Source organism: Elephas maximus, chromosome 23 (assembly GCF_024166365.1).
Source record: "Elephas maximus indicus isolate mEleMax1 chromosome 23, mEleMax1 primary haplotype, whole genome shotgun sequence".
Classification (NCBI taxonomy): Eukaryota; Metazoa; Chordata; class Mammalia; order Proboscidea; family Elephantidae; genus Elephas; species Elephas maximus.
In genome coordinates, this window is record NC_064841.1 from 48,747,895 (window position 1) to 48,763,975 (window position 16,081).

The 16,081-nt window shown below is 41.0% G+C and overlaps 1 protein-coding gene across 3 annotated transcripts in view; it reads left to right on the plus strand.

Moving 5' to 3' along the window:
• Positions 1–16,081, plus strand: part of MPHOSPH8 (M-phase phosphoprotein 8) — a 99,230-nt gene that overhangs the window by 59,558 nt on the left and 23,591 nt on the right. For 2 of the 3 annotated variants that reach the window (XM_049867361.1, XM_049867362.1), the window contains exons 8-9: positions 8,002–8,142; positions 8,738–8,824. The exons of the other annotated variant lie outside the window; for it this stretch is intronic. In XM_049867361.1, the coding sequence (XP_049723318.1) occupies positions 8,002–8,142; positions 8,738–8,824 (228 nt within the window). The remainder of the gene's footprint in view (positions 1–8,001; positions 8,143–8,737; positions 8,825–16,081) is intronic. 3 annotated transcript variants of the gene reach the window in all.

Here is a 16,081-nt window from a genome sequence, read left to right on the forward strand (position 1 = left end):
CTGTAGGGTTGCTATGAGTCAGAATCGACTCCTTTCTTCTGCTATCTTTGAGTTTTGTTTGCTCTTCTTTTTCTGTTTCCTAAAGGTTTAAGTTAGATTATTGATTTGAGATTTTTCTCCTTTTTTGAATGCAAGCTATCAGTTTCCCTCTGAGCACTGCCTTCACTGTATCCCGTATGTTTTATTTTCATTTTAATTTGTAAGTATTTTCTAACTTTCCTTGTGATTTCTTTTTTGACCACGGATTGTTTGATACTGTAGTGTTTAATTTCGACACACTTGTGAATTTTCCAGTTTTCCTTGTGTTTTTAATTTCTAGTTTCATTCCATTGTGGTCAGAGAATATACTTTGTATGAATTCAGTCTTTTAAAATGTTTTGAGAATTTCTTTGTCCCCTAACATAATGTTAGGTCTAGTTAGTTTCTAGTGTTGTTCAAATCTGCTGTTTCATTTTTGACCTTCTGTCTGGATGTGCTATCCATTATTGAAAGTTGTTTATTGATATCTCCCACTATTATTGTATATAAAAACCAAAAACCAAACTCGTTGCCTGATTGAGTCAGTTCCGACTCATAATGACCCTATAGAACACAGTAGAACTGCCCCCATGGGGTTTCCAAGGAGCAGCTGGTGGATTAGAACTGCTGACCTCTTGGTTTAGCAGCCAAGGTCTTAACCACTGCACCACTAGGGCTCCATTATTGTATATAGTACTATATTTTTCTTTTTAATTCTGTCAGTGTTTGCATCATATATTTTGGGCCTGTGTTGTTAGATGCATGTATATTTATAATTGTTATATCTTCTTGATGAGTTGACCCTTTGACCATTATGTAATGTCCTTCTTGTCCCTTGTAACCAATTTTGATTTAAAGTCTGTCTTGTCTGATAGCAGTATAGCCACCCCAGCTCTCTTCTGGTTATTATTTACGTGCAATATTTTTACCCATTTATTAAAATTTCAACGTATTCGTGTCTTTGCATCTAAAGTGGTTCTCTTGTAGGCAGCATGTAGTTGGATCATGTTTTCTTTTTAATCCATTTTGCCAATCTCTGCCTTTGTTTGGAAAGTTTAAGCCATTTACATTTACAGTACTTACATTTTTTATGCAAATAATATGCACTTTCTACATTTGTTTGCCAACCATGCTGTCATAGATTGAATTATGTCACCCCAAAAATGTGTGTATCAACTTGGTTAGGCCCTGATTCTGAGTATTCTGTGGTTGTCCTCCATTTTGTGATTGTAATTTTATGTTGAGAGGATTAGGGTGGGATTGTAACACCACCCTTACTCAGGTCATATCCCTGATCCAAGGTAAAGGGAGTTTCCCTGGGCTGTGGCTTGCAGCACCTTTTATCTCTCAAGAGATAAAAGAAAAGGGAAGCAAGCAGAGAGTTGAGGACTTCATACCACCAAGAAAGCAGCAGTGGGAGCAGAGTGCATCCTTTGGACCTGGGGTTCCTGCACCTGAGAAGCTCCTCAACCAGGGAAAGATTAATAAGGAACCTTCCCCCAGAACCGACAGAGAGAGAAAGCTGTGCCCTCGAGCTGACACCATGAATTTGAACTTTTAGCCTACTTTACTGTGAAGAAATAAATTTCTCTTTGTTAAAGCCATCCACTTGTGGTATTTCTATCATAGCAGCACTAGATGACTAAGACACGTGCCCTCTCCCCTCAAGGTATTTTCATAAGTGTGCTATGCTAATTTTCTTTACAGCAACATGTAAAAAAAATTGGCGTAATGGCACTAATGAAAATATCCCATGAGGTGTCATGGACTGAATTGTGTGCCCCAAAAATATGTGTATCAGTTTGGCTAGGCCATGGTTCCCAGTATTATGTCATTGTCCACCATTTTGTCATCTGATCTGATTTTCCTATGTGTTGTAAATCCTGTCTCTATGATGTTGATGAGATGGATTGTGGCAGCTGTGTTAATGAGGCAGGACTCAGTCTACAAGATTGGATTGCGTCTTAAGCCAATCTCTTTTGAGATATAAAAGAGAGAGGTGAGCAGAGAGACATGAGGGTCTCATACCACCAAGAAAGCAGCACCATGATCAGAGCATGTCATTTGGACCAGGGGTTCCTGCATGGAGAAGCTCCTAGGCGAAGGGAAGATTGATGACAAGGACCTTCCCTCAGAGCTGACAGAGAAAGAAGGCCTTCCCCTGGAGCTGGCACCCTAAATTTGGACTTCTAGCCTACTAGACTGTGAAAGAATACATTTCTCTTTGTTAATGCTATCCTCTTGTGATATATCTGTTATAGCAGCACTAGATAACCAAGAATTTGATACCAAGAGAGTGGGGTGCTGCTCTAACAGATATCTGAAACATGGAAGCATTTGCCTTGAAGAGAGTGTTGGTAGAATTATGGATGTCAGACAATTCTGGCGGAAGTGAGACAGTGCTGGAGCTCCTAGGCCAAGGGAAGATTGATGACAAGGACCTTCCCCCCTGCCCCCACCCCCTGAGCTGACAGAGCGAGAAAAAGCCTTCCCCTGGAGCTGGCACCCTGAATTTGAACTTCTAGCCTACCAGACTCTGAAAGAATACATTTCTCTTTGTTAAAGGCATACACTTGTGGTATTTCTTTTATAGCAGTGCTAGATAACTAAGACATTGGGGAGGGAGCAGTTGACAAAAGTAGAAGGCATGCATTATTTGAATTAAAATATGCTACTGGTTTGGACTGGTAACAAAGGACTTCTGCCATCATTTCATTTGTTTTCTGGGTATATTACACCTTTTTATCTGTTATTTCCTCCAATACTACCTTCTTTTGCGTTGAATTGATTTTCTTATAGAGTACCATTTAGATTCCCTGATTTCCTTTTGTGTATATTTTTAGATACTTTCTTGTTGCCATTGGGATTACATTTAATATCCTAAAATTATAACAGTCTGCTTTGAGTTGATACTAACTTAACTTCAGTGGCATGCAAAAATTCTGTTCCTATACAGCTCTAATGTTGTTGTCACAAATTTGTGTTTTATGCCCAATACCTTAAACTTACAATGGTTTTTTTATGCGTTTGCCTCTTAAATCATGTAGGACGTAAAAGTAGAGTTATAACCCCAAAATACAGTAATACTGGCTTTTGTATTTGTCTATATAATTACCTTCTCCAGAGATATTTATTTCTTTATATGCCTTTGGGTTACTGTCTAGCATCCCTTCATTTCAACCTGAAGTGCTTCCTTTAGTATTTTTCATAAGACAGTTCTAGTGCCAGAAAGAGAATTCTTGGCTAGGAGTTATTTTCCTTTTGACACTTTAAATATCTTACCCCATTGCCTTCTGGCCTCCATGGTTTCTGCTGAGAAATCAGGTGTTGATCTTATCGAGGGTCCTTTTTATGTGAAGACTTGCTTCTGTCTTGCTGCTTTCAAGATTGTCTTTTTTTTTTTTTTTTTAAATATTGTGTCTTCAGTGAAAGTTTACACAACAAATTAGGTTCCCATTTGACAATTTATATACAAATTGTTCAGTGATATTAGTTACATTTTTCAAACTGTGTCAACATTCTCTTTAATTGCATTCTAGCTGTTCTGTTTCCAGTGCTCTAGTTTCCCTGCCCCCTTATCTTCTTATCTTTACTTTAGAGTAATTGTTGACCTTTTGGTCTCATATAGATGGTTTTTTAATGGAACACTGTACTGATGGGTAATCTGTTATTTCTGCGCCAATCTGTTGTTTCACTGACCCGTGACCTCAGGGAATAGTTGAGGTTTAAGGTTTAAAGAATATCTCAGAGCAATAGTCTTGAGGAGTCATCTAGTTTCAACTTGTATAGTAAGCCTGGACTTTTTAAGAATTTGAGTTCTGTTTGACGTTTTTCTCTTGTTCTATCAGGGCCTGTCTATTGTGGCCTTGATCAGAATGGTCAGTATTGATAGTCGGGCACCATCTAGTTCTTGTGGCCTCGGGGTAGATGAGGCTGTGGCTCGCGTAGCCTGTTAGCCCTGTAGACTAGTTTCTCCTCTGAGATTTAATTTCCTTCTTTCTCTTTTGCTCTGGATGAGTAGAGACCAATAGTTTCATATTAGTGTTTTTGATTTTTGATAGTTTCATTCTTAGGTGTTTTGGTATAAATTTCTTTGAGTTTATTCTGCTTGGAGTTTATAGAATAAACTACTTCTTGGATGTACAGATTCATGTCTTCCGTCAAATTTAGAAAGTTTTCAGCCATTATTTATTCACATATTTTTTCTGTCCTTTTCTCCCTATAAGGCATCCATAATGAGTATGTTGGTGCACTTGATGGTGTCCCAGTGGTCCATTAGGCTCTGCTCACTTTTCTTCCTTTTTTTTTTTTCTTTCAGCTCCTCAGACATGATAATTTCAATTGTCCTGTCTTCAGATTTGATTTTTTTCTTCTGCCAGCTCCAGTCTGCTTTAGTGAATTTTTCATTTCAGTTATTGTACTTTTTGTATTTCATATTTCTGTTTGTTCATTTTTGTAATTTTTTGACTATTGATTTTTTTTTTAATCTATTGTTTTCTCATTTTCTTTAGTCCTTTATGTTTTTGTTTAGCTGTTTGAGCATATTTAATACTGTTTTAAAGCCTTCGTCTAGGAAGTCCATTATCTGGGCTTCTAAAAGGATGGCTTTTTCACTTTATTCTTTTACATGGGGCATTCTTTTCAGTTTCTTTGTGTGCCTTGTGATTTTTTGTTGAAACTGGGACATTTGAGTATTATAACATGGTAACTCTAGAAATGAGATTCTTCCTCAGTTGCTGTTTGTTTATTTTTTTAATTACCGAAATCTATAGACATTTGTTTACTGACTTCCCATAGCTGTTTTTGCAAAGACTGTCTTCTTAGTTCTTAGACACTGACGTCTCTGTTCCTTAGCCTATGTTCAGCTAGTGCTTTAACAGTAATTTTCTTGAAAGCAAGGGGAAAAAACATAAAACAAAAAAGAACCTTTTACCAGTCTTTGCAAATTGAGTCTATGCTGGGCTTTCCTTCAGCACTTAACCAGGCTTGCACTGAGCCTAGGGATCAGCCTGAGGTGAAATCTTTTCAGATAATTTCTGAGCATACATACTAGCCTGGGTGTGCATGTGGCTTTCTTAAGTCCCCTGTTACACAGGGAACTTTTGAATGTCTTAATTTCCAAAAGAAACTCTTTCTAGCCTCTCCTTCCAGTCTTTACATGCCTATTTTATGCCTAATGCCACTCTTTAGCCCAACTAGCTATGGGTTGTCACAGCCTTAGGTCATTGCCTGCTGCCCCTCAGCCCCATGTGAGCTCCAAGATAGGCCCAACCAAGATGAGTGCCTTGCTTCAGTCTTTCAGGCAGCCCCAGACGTGTAGGACAGACACACACAATACTTTGCTAATGAAATCTGCTCTGCTCCCTCTAGAGTTAGAGCCTGAGTGTCCTCTCCGGGAGTGTAGACTGCTGCTGCTTTAAGGTGGTCACACCGAGCTGTAGAGGGGGTGAACCATCGGAGAGTAGAAAACCAAAGCTTTACTAACATTCAAAGATCACCTTTTTCTGGATTCAGTGTTTGTTTAGTTGCTGTAACCCTTTGACTAGTTTCCAGAGTTGTGACAAAATTGGTTCTGCCAGCGTCTGCCTTTTTTTTTTTTTTTTTTTTTGGTGTTTTTGTGGAGGGATGAGTGTGTGGAATTGCTCTCATACCGTCTTGCTCTGGACTCTGCCTTCTTACTTTTTTTTAGCTTAAGTTTTTTTCAGGGTAGATGTTGGATTTTATGAGATTTTTTTTCCTTCTGCTTTTATGCTCATGTAGTTTCGTCTATATTAATATAGCATAGTAGGAGTCCTGGTGGCACAATGGTTAAGTACTCAGCTGCTAACTGAAAGGTTGGCTGTTCAAACCTACCAGCTACTTTGCAGGAGAAAAGACCTGGCAATCTGCTCCTGTAAAGATTACAGCATAGAAAACGCTATGGGGCAGTTCTACTCTGTCATTTGGTGTTGCTATGAGTTGGAATTGACTTGACTGCATACAACAGTATAGCATAGTAGCTGTAGGGAATTTTTTTTAATTATGAAAAGCGTGGTGTGTTCTCTCTCTTTTTTTTTTTTATCTAATGTGTGTTTATGAACAAAAGATACTTTAAAATGAGAGAAAGTGGTTACACTATCTTATTTCAGTTTTAGTGGATCTTCTCAAGTCTAACTATAGTTAAGTCTAACTATAGTACTACTGTCAAAAATGATTTTTCTTACATTTGTGTTCCCTCAGATTTCTCACACAGGCAAATCCTGTTAAACTTTCAGATTATAATCAAAGTCATCCATACTATTAGAATTTGGTTTTATCAGATGGTGTCGTCAACTAGGAGCCTTGGTGATGGAGTGGTTAAGAGCTTGGCTGCTAACCAGGAGGTCAGCAGTTTGAATATACCAGCTATTCCATGGAAACCCTATGGGGCAGTTCTGCTCTGTCATGTAGGGTCACTATGAGTTGGAATTGACTTGATGGCAACAGGTTTAGCTGGGTTTTTTTTGGGGGGGGGTAGTCATTGTCTTAGTCATCTAGTGCTGCTATAACAGAAATACCACAGGTGGATACCGTCAACAAAAAGAAATTTATTCTCTCACAGTCTGGTAGGCCAGAAGTCCAAATTCAGAGCAGCAGCTCCAGGGGAAGGCTCTCTCTGTCATTTCTGGAAGAAGGTCCTTCTCATCAGTCTTCTGGAATAGGAGCTTCTCTGAGCAGGAACCTTGGGTCCAAAGGATGTGCTCTGCTCCTAGCACTGCTTTCTTGGTGGTATGAGGTCCCCAACTCTCTGCATGCTTCCCTTTCCTTTTATCTCTTGTAAGATAAAAGGTGGTACAGGCCACACCTCAGGGAAACTCCTTTTACATTGGATCAGGGATATGACCTGAGCAAGGGTGTTACATCCTGCCCTAATCCTCTTTAACCATAGGCAGAGATTATTATTTATAATGCAGGAAAATCACAAAATGGAGGACAACCACACAATACTAGGAATCATAGCCTAACCAAGTTGACACATATTTTGGGGGGACACAGTTCAATCCATGACAGTCATCAACTAGTGACTGGAGGTGTTTTAACTTATAACTACCTTTTTATTTCATTTTTTTTTTTTTTGTCAGCTTTATGTAATTTCATCCCTACTCAAAGCACTTTTCCTTCATTCCTCTGTTTTATCATGGCCTCTTAGAAACTAATCATATCGGTGTCTTTTTCCTGCTTCTGAATTTCTTTTTCATCCTTGGAGAAACCAAACACTTCCCAACAATTTTGTTTATGTAGGCCAACATTTATCTTTTCCAAATAATGTTCATTTTTGTGTCATGAGTAGAATGGACTTATGGGACTTTCAGTGGTCATTTTTTGCCTTGTACCTTTGGTCAACTTAAATGAATATAATGAATTATGAGTTTCACCTATATTACCTGGAGCACAAAGGAGAATTTTGGACCTGAAATGTGAGAGAAAAAAATACCATATTTTTATGCAGATAGTGCACACCCTCTACATTTGTTGGCCAACCATACCTTCCCCCGCTGAGGTATTTTTGTAAACATGCTATGCTAATTTTTTTTGTAGCAACATGTAAGAAAAATTGGCAAAGCAGTGCTTTTGAAAATACCTTGCTTGGGGAGGTTATGGTTGGCAAACAAACATAGGAGGCACATGCTGTTTGCATAAAAATACGGTAAGTACTTTTGCCATTTATATAGCACTGTTCAGCTTCAGCTTATGTCATGCAAGCTGTCAATGTGCATTTAGAACTTAATATATGAAAGTTATAAAATTTCATGGTAACATTTGTATATGAAAAACTCTAAGGGTTGATTCTGAATGTTTATTAGAATATTTTAGTTTAAAAGTTTAGTAGATGCTGAAATAAATGCTGTTTAATAATTTCACACTGAAATATCCTAGGTGCAGAGACTTAGTTCTGAAGTTTTTCTGATTACATATTAACATGACTTCTCTTTAACAAAACAAAACAAAAAAAACACGATAAAGGATTCAAGTGGAATGACTCTAGTGATGCTTGCTGCAGCTGGAGGACAAGATGACCTCCTTAGACTCCTCATCAAAAAAGGAGCCAAAGTTAATGGAAGACAGAAGAATGGGACCACTGCACTGATTCATGCAGCTGAGAAGGTTAGGGACTTTGACATGCATCAGTTTTATAATCTTTATGGGAATTCCTGCTAGTGGACTAAGAAAGAATCTTAGTGAAATATAATGGGGATGGGAGGAGTCGTGAGTGAGGTCGTACAGTCTTATAACTTAATAATTTATATTTCAGTTGATCAGTGACTTGTAATGAATGGATGCTTTTAGCAACAGTAGTACTGTGTAATCAAATATTCAAAAAAGGGATTTAATTGAAAGTGATTTATATTAAAGATGACCCCTGCTTAAGATACTGATGTTTCCTTTGGTTAATAATTAAAATGTTCTCAGGTTAAGAATCTATATGCAGAGGCTCTTATGTTGAAACCAGTGATTATACTTCAGGTTGAAATTGCTGGCAAAATAGCATATGACTGCATTAGTGCATGAGAGGTGGAAGGGCCCATTTCACAGCACCATCACATTTTTCACAGGAATCTCTGTACTGAAAAAATTCGAATAATGTATTCCGCAACCTGCTTGGTATAGAATCTGCTGATGACTAAAAATTTCAAAATATCTCAAAATGTCTTTAAAAATTTTGGAAGTTGAATTTGCTTTTTTTGTTTGTTTTTAATAGAACTTTTTAACCACAGTGGCTATTCTTTTGGAGGCGGGAGCTTTTGTAAATGTCCAGCAGAGCAATGGTGAGACTGCTTTAATGAAGGTAAATATGTTATACTGAGCAGCTGTTCATGATAGGGCCTACAGTTGTCCCATGCTGTGCTGGGCCCTGGGAATATGATGGGGAACAAGGTAGTCTTTGGACTCAAGCAGCTTATGGAGAGTACAAGAAAATAGACTAGTAAACAATCATTTAAACATGGTGTGACCCATCGCGTGATAGGAATAAGCAGACAACATTGGAGTTTACATAAAAGGGGGGGTACCGAGTTGGGTCTCAACTCAGGGAGAGTTGATGGTGGAGTGAGTGACTGGTGGCTCAACTGTGTCTTGAAAAACAAAGTTAACGGGGATGATGCATATGAGGGAGCTGTAGGAGCATAGACCAGAACTGGATGTCATATATACCACACCTGTGAATGAGAGACAGCATGATGTATTTTCATATTTTCACTGCTATTCTGTATTGATGAATTCATCTCCATGTGTTTTGGAATTATGGTTTGCAAATAGATTTTGCTTGAGTGGGGGTTGTTGAAATTTCTTCCCCTCATATACATACCTCCCTCTACACACACGTATATATCTGTTATTACTTTTCCCTGTTTAGCGATTTTGCGTTTGCCTAGACTTGGGCCCCCCCACTCATTCATAAATGGGTATTACCGGGTTCTTGGCCCAAGATGCTATTTGGACACAGCAGGTCCAGACACAGTCTCCAGTGGTGAGACTGTCTGTCTTAGCCATCTAGTGCTGCCGTAACAGAAATACCACAAGTGGATGGCTTTAACAAAGAGAAATTTTTTTTCTCACAGTCTAGTAGGTTACAAGTCCAAATTCAGGGCGTCGGCTCCAGGGGAAGTCTTTCTGTCTCTGTTGGCTCTGGAGGAAGGTCCTTGTCCTCAATCTTTCCCTGGTCGAGGAGGTTCTTCGGCACAGGGACCCCGTGTCCAAAGGACGCACTCTGCTCCTGGTGCAACTTTCTTGGTGGTATGAGGTCCCCAACTCTCTGCTTGCTTCCCTTTCCTTTTATCTCTTGAGAGAGAAAAGGTGGTACAGGCCACACCCCAGGGAAACTCCCTTTACATTGGATCTGAGTAAGGGTGGCGTTACAATCCCACCCTAATCCTCTTAACATAAAATTACAATCATTAAATGGAGGACAACCACAAAATACTGGGAATCATGGCCTAATCAAGTTGATACACACATTTTTGGGGGGACATAATTCAATCCATTACACTCTCTGCCTGCCTCTTCCTTAGGGGTGCAGCTTTATTTTATGTAAGTTATTGATCCAAGGAAACCCAGGTGGTTAAGTGGTTAAGTGCTACGGCTGCTAACCAAGGGGTCGGCAGTTCAAATCCACCAGGCACTCCTTGGAAATTCTATGGGGCATTTCTACTCTGTCCTGTAGGGTCGCTATGAGTCGGAATCGACTCAGTGGCACTGGGTTTGGTTTTGGGTTTTTATTGATCCAAGCAGGTATTTGTCTATAATAACTTTTCTCAACCTTCTTTCATGAGTGAAACAATGCAGTTGCAGCCCCTAATTTCGAGCAGGCAGCCTGGCCCTGAGCCATGTCTTGAATGGGGCTGTTACTCTCTGTTATTCTAAAGGACTAGCTCACTTGCATCGCTGTCTCATTCTAGAGTTGGGGTTTAAATATTGCTCATTGCTTCTTGTTACTGTTTCATTTTTGGTTTATGGAAATGTTCATGAGCCTAGCTCTTTGGTTTTTCCTGTGTGTTATGTGTTTCCATTAGCGCCATATGTTCACAGCAAAGATGGTGCCACAGAGCATGAATTTAAAACGTCTTATTGAACAACCACCAGGTGCATAGCTAAGTCTGGAGTGTCAAGGGCATATAGGGAAGAAGGGACAAAAATTTTGTGCCATCGTAAGGATTTAGAAATTTATCCGGAGGGTAATGGAGCCATTGAAAGGTTTAAGCTGGAGAGAAACAATCAGATTAAAGGTCTTATTTTTGTTGTTTTTTTATTTTAATGTCCCTTAAACAGACTAGTGGACTGGTTGGACAAGAGAAGCAGTTCGCAGACTTGTTGAGACTCTAAAAATAAGTAAAATAATAGTTTTCTGTACCAAGTTAGTGACAGTGAGGATCAAGAGAAGTGGATCAGTAACCCAGATTTTTTAGGAGGTGGGATTCACAGGACTTGGTAATTGAAGTGACGCTCGCTAACCTTGTTTCTTCTAAATTGGAGAACATAGGCAGCGCAGATGTGAGGGGCGATTTACTGCCTTTGAGCTTTTTACATATTAAATGTTCAGGAGGCATTTTCACATTTATCTTTAGCTCAGAAGAGAGAGGTGAGCTGGAGATTCAGATTTTTTAATAGTGACAGTGATTATAAGCACAGGTTGAAAGCTGCAAGGTCACCATGGAGAGTAAGAAAGGATAAAAATGCCAGAGATGGAAGGAGGCTATATGGGAAGGACCAAAGAAGTAGGAGGAAAATCAGGGGGGATGGAGATTATGAAAGCCAAGAGAAGAAGTATTTAAAGGAGAAACAGTGTCCAGTGGGGCAGAGAAGTCCAAAAATAAAGGGGCTGGAAAATACCATTTGGATTTAGCAACTTAGTGTTGACAACACTGTCCAGGAGGCATTTGGGTTGAGTTTGACTGGTGTTGTTAGATTGCAGTGGGAGGCAAGGGCATGGATAAAAGCATTTTAATTGCTTTAAGGGTTTACTATATTAAATCAGTCTTACTGAATTTTATAATTAGAAGAAATAAACATGAGAGGAAAATTTTCAGAATATAAAACAAAAACATTTCTTCTCAGGAAAAAATATGTAAAATTGGCCATTAACACTTGGTGAAGGAATGGAGAAATAGGCACTCTTATACATTGATGTTGGGAATGTACTTCTTTAGAGCAGTTTCTCAACCATCCCAGTATTGACATTTTGAGCCACATCATCCTTTGTTGTGGGGGGTTGTGTAGGATAGTTAGCAGCATCCCTGATCCTAGATGCCAGTAACTCCTCTTCCAATTTGTGACAACCAAAAATGTCTCCATGAAGATAAAAAATGGCCCCAGTTAAGAACCGTTTTGAAGGACAATTTGTCAGAACCTATCAAGAGTAAAAAGATACGCCTTGTATCATGCAGAAGAATGAAGCTGGATCTATATGTCGCACCATATACAAAAATTAATTCAAAATGGATCAAAGACCTAAATATAAGTTCTGAAACTATACAATTCTTAGGAGAAAACATAGGGGTAATACTGTTGCCAAGTGGAAACTCCAGGTTCTGCTCGGCATGACTTGTCTCAGCTGATAAATCAAAGACCCAGGTGGGAGAGTGGAAAGGCACTTTTATTTTGTTGCACAAGGAATGGAAGGAGTTGGGGCTGCTGCTGCCAAGACTGCTCAGTGAGGGTGAGGGGTTTACAAGTAGGAAGTTCATACAAGTTACATCAGCAACATTCTTAATCATACTACACAGGCACAATGGGTTTTACATATAACTTCACACATTGCGTGTTCAGAAAATGGCAGTTAAATGCCACCAAGAGGAGGGGAAGTTACTATGTATGAGATCTAAAAGGTTGTCCCGAGTGTCAACATGGCACCTAAACCAGTTTCCACCAATTTTCTCTAGTTTTGGGCAGGAGCTAAGGAGAGGGGAACCAGGATTTTAATGTAAAGCAGTGGGCCTTTTCACGCAAAGGAATCAGGATTTTAATGTAAAGCTATCGGGATTGCCAAGCAAGTGGCCTGAGGCTGTGGAGTTTTCCTCAGCCTGGGGACCTCTGTCTTATTCTCTCCTTTTCTTTTTGGATATTGGTCATTCAGGACCAGTGTCCATTCGGAACTACAGCCCAGCTCTGAATTGTTTGGCATGTTCGTGGGGAGTGGGCAAATATTGGACATAGGCTTGAACAGTTGGTCCTTCGTTGTGGCCACTGATCTACTGTTGAGGTATTATGGATAGAATGTCGCTGTATGCACCAACCTGGTGGATAGTCAGACTTCACAGTGATGTATAGGACTGTACCTAGGGTTTTGTGTTTATTTGTTAGTTGTGCCTATTTATTAATTACACCCCCTCTTTTAGCCAGTAAGTTGGATGGAGAGGGACAGAGATTATGGGTAACCCTTGCTCTACATGTGAAGGGGAGTGTGAACAAATCCAGCAAATGTTAACCCGTGTAGTATGGTTTACAACTGCCTGGTGCAACCTATTAAGAACATTGAAATCCCATCCAGCACTTACACATAGGGCGACTCTTAGGAATAACCACATCACCCTGTTCATGGTTGATTCTGCTCACTTAGAGATCTACAGCAATCTAACCTGTTCAAGTGGAGTATACAGATATAAGAGACAATAGTAACACCAAGGTTATTAGCAGTGTTAGGAGTCTTTGGGGGATCTCACCCATGCAGGAGGGTATTGGGAAAACAAGTACTTAAGGTCCTCAGCTGGCTCACAAGTCCAGCTCTCACAGTTCTGAGTTTGTCCCTCAGCATTGGCAGGGTGGTTTGCTTCACCCAAGTATGGTGGATCCAAGCTTTGAGCGTGTTGAGTTTGGCAGTTGTCACGGTAGCCAGGAGGACTTCAGACAGACAGGTCCACTTCTGCTGAATGGGGTTGGCTTTCCACGCCTTGAGAAGGACCCAATCACCAGGCTGGAACCAGGTGGAGGGACACCTGTGGCTCAGGCAGGCTCATCAGGTGAGCGTATCTGCAGAGAGAAGACAGAGTCACCCAAAGAGACTGCCAGTATTTAGTAACTTGAACATCTCCAACCTCGTGGAGGAAGGGAGGTTGGTCATTATTAAAAAAAGCCATGTTGGTCACATTGAGGTTTTCTAATAAGGAGTGCTTGTATAATAGTTCAAATGGACGAAATTTTAGGGGCGGACCAAACTCTGAAGATAGCCATAGGCAGTGCCTCTGTCTACGCCAACTTGGTCTCTTGGCACAACTTTGCTAGCTATCTCTTCAGAGTCTGGTTACCCACTTTACTTTACCGCTGGACTGGGGCCTCCAGGCTGTGTATAAGTTCCAGTTAATGTCCAGGGCAGTTGCCACCAATTGCACCACCAAGGCCACAAAATGAGGCTTGTTGTCACTGCCAATGAAGATGGGAAGCCTGAATCAAGTGATGATTTTGTTCGGGAGGTGCTTCACAACCTCGGTGGCCTTTTCAGTCCTGCAAGGAAAAACTTCAACACGGTAAGTGAAGTTGTCGATAAAGACTAGCAGATAGTTGTAATTCCCGGGAGCTCGAGACATCTCAGTGAAATCCACCTGCCAGACATCTGCAGGCATTGCCCCAGTTCACTGGACCCCAGGGGGCACTTCAGCAGTGTTCTTGGGATTATTTTTCACTCAGGTGGGGCAGCTCTTTACCTACTGCTGAAATAGTGGCCTGGACCTTTGGTCCAATTAAATGTCTTTTAACTCAATCATGTAATGGTATCAAAAGCCTCTTGCTCTGTCCTGGTCCATTTTAAAGGGTCTGTGTCTTTTCCCTCTAAGGCCCAGTGTAAAAGCTTGGCAGTAAGTCTGAAATTTGGAATCCAGATGAGGCAAAAACCACCCATTCTCAAAAAAACCTCAGAGCTATCTTTCGTTGGTAGGGACCACCAGTCCGCAGATAGCATCTTTTCAGCCAAGGAGGAGTTCTTACTCTGTCTGTCTGAATTTTAAAACCCAGATAAATCACCTCCTTTGGGTTGACCTGAGTTTTTTCTTCTGAGACCTAATACCCTGCATTTCCCAGGAAGTTTGAAATGTCTGTGGTGTTCCAGACTGAGTTGTACTCACTGTGATGAGTAGATCATCCACGCATTGGAGGAGGACACTGTTGGTCAGGGTCAGGTGTCTCAGTTCTTGGGCCAAAGCTGATCTAAAAAGTGTACGACTGTTTTTAAAGCCCTGTGGAGGACTTGTCTGCACAACTGCTGTTTCTGTCCTGTTCCTGGGTCTTCCCACTCAAAGGTAAAGATTTCCTGACTTTTCTCTTCCACTCAGATGTAAAAGAAGGTTTCCTTCAAGCCTAGTACAGTGAACCTGGAAAAGGTGGGTGACACGGTCGACAGCAGGATATACAAGTTGGGAACTACAGGATGGACTGTGACTATTACCTGGTTGATGGCTCGCAGATCCTGAATGAACTAGTATTCTCCATTTTTTTTCTTCACTGGCAGTATGGGAATGTTGAACTGTGACTGGCAACAGCCTGAGCAGTCCATTTTTCAGGTTTATTTGGTGATGACTTTTCCCAGTGCCTGTCAGACCCCTGCCCGGATGGAGTATTGCTTAAGTCTTGGGGGTGGTGGGGGAGAATCTGTGCTGGGTAGGAGCTCAGGAGCTCAACTGCCACTGAGGGAACATTTTTGGCTTATCCTGGTATCTCATTGGCCCATACCTACAGGACCACTGCATCCTTGACACCACCAATCTCTGGTAGCTTCCTTCGGCGCTATAATTGATGGGTGGCTGAGCGGTAATGGACTGAGCGGTAATGGATGAGTAGATCATCCATGTATTGGAGGAGGACACCACTGGCGTCCTCTGGTGTTACCTGTATCTGGAAGGCCCCTTTATCAAAAGAAATTTGTGCCTGCAGCTTGCACAGTCCTCTTTCTAATGGGGGAATGGGATAGTCAGGCATGTGGAGAAAAGGATTTGTTAATAAATTCCCTTATATGGAGCAGGTTAGAGGCTGAAGGAAGGGAGGGTTCTGTTACCTAAGACTTCCATGACCGACACAGTTGTTTTTGTCAGGACTGTCTTTTTCTGGATCAAGACAGAGTGGATAGCTCTGGTATCCACTAGAAACTGTATAGGCTCCTTCCCCCCTCCCCCACCATAATTATAACCAGAGGCTCAAGTGAGGGACTCGATTCCAGTCCTCCTCAATCCAAGTCTTTACGGACTGGCAGCATGGGGCACTGGGCAGCCCCAAGCTTTTTCTTATCTCTGGGTAGGAGTTTGGGGCACTCTGTCTGCCAGTGTCCTCTCTCTTTGCACAAGATGCACTGGTCTCGGCTTAATGGGGGTCAGAACCTCTCACCTCCCTCTCTCTTCATGGACCCTCCTCTTCTTGGGCCACCAGAAGACAGGTCATTTCCCTGCAAGGCAGCAGCCAGGAATGTGGCCTGTCTTTTCTGCTCAGTGATTTTTCTCTTCCTACTCCCAGTCCTGATTGGGATATATCTGGTAGGCAAGTTCAACAAGCTGTGAGATCCCCAACTCCACACTTTCCTCAAGTTTCTGGAGTTTTTTCTGTATGTCTGGGGCACTCTGCCCAATAA